Genomic DNA, 8,097 nt, shown 5'->3' with positions numbered 1-8,097 from the left:
AGTGAAAGGGGGGGCAGCAAAAGTGGTCTCTCACTGGTCCTCACCTGGAAGGCTTCTGTGAGCCCCTGATCCCTGCTCTGGCTGGGCTTTCTTCCAGGACAGTGACACAGAATCTAAGATGGCCTGTGTGAAAGTCACCAAATGTGGTTCAGGGTGTGTGGCAACATCTTGCTAGACCTGCGACTGCTGACAGTTTCCTCCTCCACAGGCTTAGTGAGTGGCCCTGGTTCTCCTCTTTAAGACCATGTGATTCAGAACAGCCACACCAGAGACTAAAGAGAGAGCCTCTTGTCCAACACTTCCAGCTCACTTTTATTCTTGCTCAGCCTTTTCTTATATCACCCTAGAAAAAGAAGCTCAAGAGGCTAGAAGGGCTGTTGGACCAGGGCCTAGAAGTACCTAGGAGCATGCCCCTGAGAAAGTGTGGGACTCTAGTCCATGAACACACCACTGGAACCACTCCAAGGATTTCAAATTTGTTTGGAAACTGAGGGAAGCTGAGCTGGGTGGAAAGGATCTGAGTGCGAGGGACCTATTTTGGGCACCCAGGGAATCAATCTCCAGGGAAATTTTAGAGCACCGACAAAGTCATAATCACAAGGCTCTGGGGCTCCCAAGTCCACTTGTCCTGGACTCTGACTATCCAAACCAGCCCTGTCCCAATTGTGAGCACTGGTCTTCTTTCTCCCCGATAAGCCTTTTTTTCTACCCCAAGCACAATTTGTCTTTTTCAGGCCCAACGTATGCACTGGGATTAGACAAAAGCTCTTTTATTTACTGAAATTCTTTAGTCCTTTTCCCAGTCCGCAGAGAGAAGTTCAGGGAGTTACTAAGCTCTGACCCCTGGGTGGATGGAAAATAAATGCAGAAAGGATACCAAACAGGCAGCATGAAGAGGCAAGAACAGGGAAAGAGTCTGCAAGTACAATCTTTTCCCTATCACATTTCATGCCACTGTTTTTAAGAACAAGCTATATGGTGATCAGCCTGCATACAATGTGGTAAAAAGGATGGAGGGTGGCAGGCACTCATGTGTGAACTTCAGTTAACCCACAGGACCAAGGCTCATTCACGTTGTGCTAGTAGCTGAAGTCCACGGAAAACCCAAAGATGGGACTACCTTTAAGCCTCAAATGCATTCAGATTTTTCCTGAGTCAACTCATAGTGGCATGGAATGAGGATGGCAAGGCCAAAGGCCATGGGTACAGGAGAAGGTGAGACTAGCCCCAGAAAGGTATATTGGTTTAGGAACGAGCTGATGCCAGGGGTTGCTGGTAACACAGAGTTGCAACAAAAGAGAGTTAACTGGTGCAGCAGCTCCATGGACCTGTAGACAGGATCCACCCTGTCCAGTTATCAGGATCTTGGCAGAGATAGTACAAGGGGTTCAGGGGCTCTGCCAGCTGACTTTGGCTCAAATAACAAGGCAGGCACAGGACAAAGAATCCTCAGGAAAAGTCTGCCACCACTGGCTGAGACCACAAAAGGGTAAGGATGGGACAGCTGCTCTCTGACAGATTAAAACTGGGACCAGGACAAAAAACAAGAGTAGCTAGGTGGCTGCGTATGGCCAGGGTCAGTGGTACCACCACAGGCAGAGATGATGTCCTTACTGGGACAGATGTCATCAATGCTTCTGAAGTTGGGATTCTTATAAGAAAAGGGGTTAGATTAGGGTCAATGTCAGGACAGGGCTACTTGCTTCTCTCTTCAATGTGTCCAGTGGACTGGGCAGCAGAAGGTACCCTCACTGGGTTAGCACCTAGTGGCAGAAGAAGGTAGCACCTTGTTAACCAGGAACGTTATCCTAGAATTTAAAGCAAACCCCCTATATTTAAGAATATAAACACTTGTAGTCCATATTATAAAGACATAAACTTTTTTTTTTTTTGAGACAGAGTCTCACTCTGTTGTCCAGGCTAGAGTGCCATGGCATCAGCCTAGCTCATAGCAACCTCAAACTCCTAGGCTCAAGCAATCCTTCTGCCTCAACCTCCTGAGTAGCTGGGACTACAGGCATGCACCACCATGCCCGGCTAATTTTTTCTATATATTTTTAGTTGACCAATTAATTTCTTTCTATTTTTTTAGTAGAGACTAGGTCTCTCTGAGGCTGGTTTCCAACTCCTGACTTTGAGTGATCCGCCCGCCTCGGCCTCCCAGAGTGCTAGGATTATAGGCGTGAGCCACCAGGCCTGGCCAAAGACATAAACTTTGCACCAATGACTCATGTGAAGTTACTTATATGCTTTTCTCATTTGTTAATTATTGCTGCCTTTCAGTTTACATACCTCACTCTTCTTCAGCTCTTAATCATCTTCGTCATAGTCAGTGTTTCTAAAGTGACTTTTGGCTCCTATGATGGAATTATATATATGATTACATATATAAAGAGTAAGTACTTTTAGTCTACAGATGAGAAACCCATTACTCGGCTATTACTCATTAGCATCACTAGGTGGCACTGGTGTGAAGTTCAGGCAACCTACAATTTTAAAGTTGAACTATTTGGGGTGAGCATAATCTCTGACACTTCATTTTCCTTTTGAGCAGATGCAAAAAACTGCATCCTCAAACCTGTCTTCAACTACTGCCTTTTCTAGGCATATTCTCCCACCCCATTCCTTTGCTTAGCAGGAGAGGCCAACATCGCATTGAAACTGTCAGTTTGTGGCATAAGGCTCACAGAAACATATTGATGCCTTTCTCTTTCTTCACTCTGTCCCAATGCCAGACTTGAACTGCCTTATTTAGGGGTTAACATGGCATTTTCACAGGCCTTTCTTACCCCCAACCATTTCTCTCATTCCTAATCCAGGTCTTACCTCAGTTCCTGCCTATGGTTCTCACCTGGCCTTGGAGGCTCTCTCTGGACGTTCTGTTCATATTTCCTCATATGAGCATCCTCAGAAGGTGGTTTAAGTGTTCCACAGCAAAAACAGCAGCAACAACAGAAACAGCAGCCAGTGAGCAGTACACACAGGATGACAAGTGTCTAAAAGGTGGGAGACAATGGCCTCAGTCTGGCAATTCTTCATTATGACCATTTGAGCTCCCCTCCAATCCTCCCAGCACACAGAAAATGAGAGGACAGAAGCATTTGTCCTGGAAGAGGAGGGTCACCCCTCTTTCCTTATTCTTAAGGGACTAGGAAGAATTGTGTACCTTGAACCAACAACTATTCAGAGTAAAATAGTATCTGACGCCTTCTTCGCCATAGTGATCATACAGATATATTCCCAATGAGCCATGCTGGTCATAGATTTTCCGCTTCTTAGGGTCACCCAGTATGGCATGGGCTTGGTTGATCTCCTTGAATATTTCTGCTGCTTGAGGGTTCCCTGGATTCTTGTCTGGGTGATACTTCAAGGCCAGTGACCTACCCAGGCAATACCCAAAAGATTAGTAGGGAGGAGGATGGCAAATGGCTGGGGAGGGAAGGGTAGGATGAATGACAAAGACAGGTCTCTGGATCATGTAGAAAGAATGCATGAGATGCAGTACAAAGGATGGAGGCAAGGAGCTAAGGTCTAAATTCCTTCCCATGCCACAGTGAAGAGGGTGATGGCCCCATTTGGCCCCAAAGTGAAGGCTTGCTGGGATTTAAAAATGGGTCAGGAGCAAAGTAGAAAGAAAAAGGTTTAAAAGGGAAAACTCCAGGGTTTAACAAAAGGCTGAAGTCTGAACCTGTACGCCTTTTTGACGTCCTCAGGTGACGCACCCTTCTTGAGCTCCAGCACTGCATAGAGGCTCCTCCCACTTTTGGACAGCCGCCGGGCTGCTTCCTCCACATGAGACATGCTCTGAGCTGGAGGAGAAAAAGCATTTGTGAGAAACTCCACAGGTAAGGGCATGGAGGAGTGAACTTCCAGTAACATGAAACTTGTTGCCTTCAGGGGCTAGGCAAGTAAAAGATAAAGAAAGAAAAAGAATAAGACAACAGCAGTGTGATTAGTGACCAACAGGAGAGCGCAGGTGACCAGAAAGGCATTCAAATTTTAAAGAGGAAACATCTTCCCCTCACATTTCCCAGCATCCTCCAGCTACATAGACCCAAAGACACCCCACATCCTAGAGAGGCATAACCAAAGAGAGGTCAAAGTCATGGGAAGAGTTTGATTTTGTCCAGAGCTCCTATTATCTTAAGTAAACAGCCCTGGGCCTGTCCAAGCTCACTGCTGGGTTTGAAAGACTAGGGCAGCCCCAGTCGCTGAACAAGTGAGTCAGGAAAGATCCACAATTACCAAGGGAGAAACCAGACCAAACCGTGTGCTGCCTAAGAGAAGCTGGGTGTCTGGAAGCCAGGCCCGAAGTGGGTGCTAGCAGCCAGGCCAGGGACTTACTTCTTCCCCCAAGCCTTCGTTCTCAAACCATCTCACCTCTGCCCCTCATAGACAGGGCAGTGGACAGAACACAAAAGGATGACTCAGGGGCTGAAGAAGGAAGCAGAAAAGGGTTGCTAGTAGGGCGGCTCAGGGAGGGAAGAGGACTACAGAGAGCGGGATAGAGGCCTGGGAGGCCTACCGCCAGGGAGAACCCAGGCAAAGAGCTCAGAAGGAGAAGGAGAGCTCTGCGTGAGCGGGGCCCCTCCTGCCCTGTGCCAACTCCCCAGCCAGGCCCCCTCCTTTACCTAAGAGTGACTCTTTTGAGCCACATAGGCCTCACACACCCTTCATCCTCCTGAGTGTGAAACTTCACACCAGCGTAGTCCAACAGCCAACTGCGCTTGCGCGATGAAGCGAAACTCTGGGTCGTTTTTGGCGCCCACAGAAAAGCTGGGTGGGGAGGCTACGTTGCACCTGGGACTTATTTCACGCACGGGAAGCCTGAGCGCAGGGATCCGGGTGGATGGCTGAGCGTTGCTTCCGGCGCTTGGGATTACCAGCTGCATCCGCGGAGGGCACCACCCGTCCTGTTGGCCGTCAGGGCTCACCAATTCACTTAAGGAAAGACAGTGGGCTTGCTGACTGTGGCAGACGAGAGGTATGGCTGTTGCAAGCCCTTCTCAAGAGGTATATTATCTTCCCGGTGTTCTTCAGAATGTAGGGGTCTCCACTTGCTCTCTCTTTTCCTTCCACCTGGAAACTCCTCCCCGACATTCAAGACCCACCTCCAGTGTCAGTGTTCCTGAGACCCTGCCTTTTTTCTCCCAGTTGTTCCTACCTTGTCTGTCAAAGCATTTCTCCTATTATATTGTAATGATATGTTTGCACATCCGTTTAAAATGATATCATGAGCTTTTCCAAAAGTCACTAGTGTGCTTCATTCAGAAACTTCGTTTAAATACATTCCATGATGAGGGTGTATGATAATGTAATTATGTAATCAGGTTGGATATTTAAGTTGTTTGAAACTATTTGATGGTATAGTAACCTTATAATGAAAACTCTTATACAGAAATCCTTGAACAAATCTCTAATGTTTTAAGTATAGATTCCTGGAAATGGAATTATTGGGTCAAAGTGAATTTTTTTTTAATACGTTGATCCCTGTTACTAACTTTCTTCCCCGAAAGGTACCAGAAGTACCAGTTTGTATTCCCACTTGCAGTGCATGGGAGCATCTTTCTCCCCCTGGCCTTACTTCCTGTGATCTTCTACAGGAGGCAGTGTTTACATCACTTATAATTTACCACTTTGTGGTGCTTGCTGGTTTTCTCTATAGAGGGGCATTGAAAGGCTCCTATAACATGTAATTGAAAAAGCTTTATTACTTTGATAGTACCTATCTGTTGACCCTCTTGTGGATTATTATCACTCTTTTTCCTGTATTACAGTTATTTGTACACATTTACATCTCCTTCTAGGATTTTTTTTTTTTTTTTTTTTTGAGAGAGTCTAGCTCTGTTGCTTGGGCTAGAGTGCCCTTGTGTCAGCCTAGCTCATAGCAACCTCAAATGCCTGGGCTCAAGTGATCCTCCTGCCTCAGCCTCCCAAGTAGCTGGGACTACAGGCATGCACCACCACACCTGGCTGGTTTTCCTATTTTTAGTAGAGATGGGTTCTCTCTCTTGCTCAGGCTGATCTGGAACTCCTGACCTCAAGAGATCCTCCCACCTCGGCATCTGAGAGTGCTAGGATTACAGGCATGAGCCACAGCGCCTGGCCAAAGCTGACAATCTTTTTGGTGGTTTCTGTTATGCCAAATTTCTTCAATCTCCAACCTTTCATCACCATCATGGGATGATAGAACTGGCAGAACAAACCAGCTCATTTCTTCACTAGTGCTGGGAAGAGAGCAGAAGCATTAGAAATGCACTTACAACAAATTCCTTACCTCAGTTGACAAGGTCCTGCCCCTGCCTCTCATTCCAGTTGAGAACCCCTGTCTACTTGCTCTGGGCTCTGTCCCACTGCTTTCCTGCCAGTTCTTGAAGACACTATGTTCTCTCCCACTTCAAGGGCCTTTGACCATTTCCTTCCTTCTGCCTGGAGGGCTCCTCCCCTAGATTGTTTGTGTGGTCAACTTCTCATCCTTCAAAGATCTCAGCTTCATGCCTCCTCAGAGAGGCCTTCTAAGCTGGATTCTACTCCTCTCTTCCTACTTCTTAATACCCTCACCATGGTTTGTGAATATATATTTATTTGCGAATTGATTTGTTTAAGGCCTGTCTTCTCCAGTTGATAGTGAACTCCCACAAGGGCAGGGACCTTGGTTGGTTGGTTTACCACTTTATCTCTAGCACCTAGAACCATGCTTAGCTCACAGTAAGTGAATTAATGATTTGATGAATGAGCTACAGCTGAGGAAGCCCTCTGCCAATCCAATGTAAGTCTAAAGCTTGGGCCATAGCAAGAATTCCCTAGGACAGAAGCACTTAGCTGGGGAATTGGTCACGACTATGGTGCCCATCTTCCCTCATATGGCCCTAGACAAGAAGAGACAAGGATGGATAAAGAAGGGGAGAGGGGAGATGATAATGTGATTCTGTATTCCAGTTCCTAACACAGTTCCTGCAATATTGTAGGTGTTCAAGAGTGTTGGTTGATTGAATGAATGAGCAGAGGTATGTGTGGCTTTTCAGAGGCACTTTTACCTAATTATCTCCTTGGGTCCTCACAACAACCCTGAGAGGTGGTATCATCACATCCCTGCTTCACAGAAGAAGCGAGCCCTGAGAAAGGGCTAGTTCAGTCCTAAGAGGAGTTAGTAAACATCTTTCACATCTTGCCAGAGACTCCAGAATGTTTTTGCTTCTTATCATTGCCCTCTGACATTCTAATTAATCACAGTTCGTGCTCTTGAAATTGTCATTATCTTTAAGTCTTGGGAGGCTCTGCTCTGGATGAAATGACACTGCAGCCAGCAAACTGCAGAGATGGGAATCTAGCAGGCATGTTGGCCTGGCATCCTTTGTCAGAGGCTCTCCACGTTGCCTTCACCTAGACAGTGTTTTATATGTGTAGGGTCTCTTCTTCTTCTCTTTCTCCTTTTTTTTCTTGAGACAGGGTCTTGCTCTGTCACCCTGGCTAGAATGCAGTGGCATCAGAGTAGCTCACTGCAACTTCAAACTCCTGGCTCAGACAAACCTCCTGCCTCAGCCTCCTGAGTAGCCGGGACTGCAGGTGTGTGCCACCATACCTGGCTAATTTTTCTATTTTTTTGTAGAGACGGGGGTCTCACTTTTGCTCAGGCTCCTAGGGTTTCTTCTAACATGAGCACATGTTAGAAGAGGAAGAAGACACAAACCAGGAGTCAGAAGCCACAGATATTAACTCTGGCTTTGGCTCTAACAAGCTGTGTGATTTTGGATAGGTCACTTAATCTCACAGTATCTTTTTCCTCTCTATAGAAAACCTGTGCCATTTCACAGGGTTGATGTCAAGACTTGAATGGAAAAAACAAAAATAACTATACCAAAGAATGACTAAAGACTAAAACCTTTTCTTGAATCATTTGCCCTCCCACCATACTTTGAGTCAGTGATCTTACAGTTTACTACCCCCCAGAGCCATTTGGTCTCTCCTGGAGAAAACCAAGAAGCATCCCTTATTTACCCACAAACAACTAAAGTTTAGTAATATAGCTGGAATACACACCCATACAGACAGCAGACATTGGCATATTTATACTCAAAATACCACACTCTAGAACAT

General features: G+C 46.2%; 1 protein-coding gene across 2 annotated transcripts; it reads right to left on the bottom strand.

Moving 5' to 3' along the window:
- Positions 1 to 559: 559 nt before the first annotated feature.
- Positions 560 to 6,373, bottom strand: DNAJC5G (DnaJ heat shock protein family (Hsp40) member C5 gamma). Of its 2 annotated transcripts, none has more exons than XM_076000465.1 (6): positions 6,278 to 6,373; positions 3,689 to 3,809; positions 3,167 to 3,380; positions 2,852 to 2,996; positions 2,293 to 2,357; positions 560 to 1,763 (listed from the first exon to the last, which is right to left on the bottom strand). In XM_076000465.1, exons 2-5 carry the CDS (start codon positions 3,799 to 3,801, stop codon positions 2,311 to 2,313), a joined length of 519 nt encoding a protein of 172 aa, XP_075856580.1. In that variant the 5' UTR covers positions 3,802 to 3,809; positions 6,278 to 6,373; the 3' UTR covers positions 560 to 1,763; positions 2,293 to 2,310. The 2 variants fall into 2 exon arrangements, with proteins under 2 accessions (XP_075856580.1, XP_075856579.1); XM_076000464.1 differs by lacking the exon at positions 6,278 to 6,373 and adding an exon at positions 4,632 to 4,747.
- Between the last annotated feature and the right edge of the window lie 1,724 nt (positions 6,374 to 8,097).

The sequence above is a fragment of the Microcebus murinus genome, chromosome 3 (genome assembly GCF_040939455.1).
Source record: "Microcebus murinus isolate Inina chromosome 3, M.murinus_Inina_mat1.0, whole genome shotgun sequence".
Lineage (NCBI taxonomy): Eukaryota > Metazoa > Chordata > Mammalia > Primates > Cheirogaleidae > Microcebus > Microcebus murinus.
This window is presented reverse-complemented; position numbering and strand designations above follow the sequence as displayed.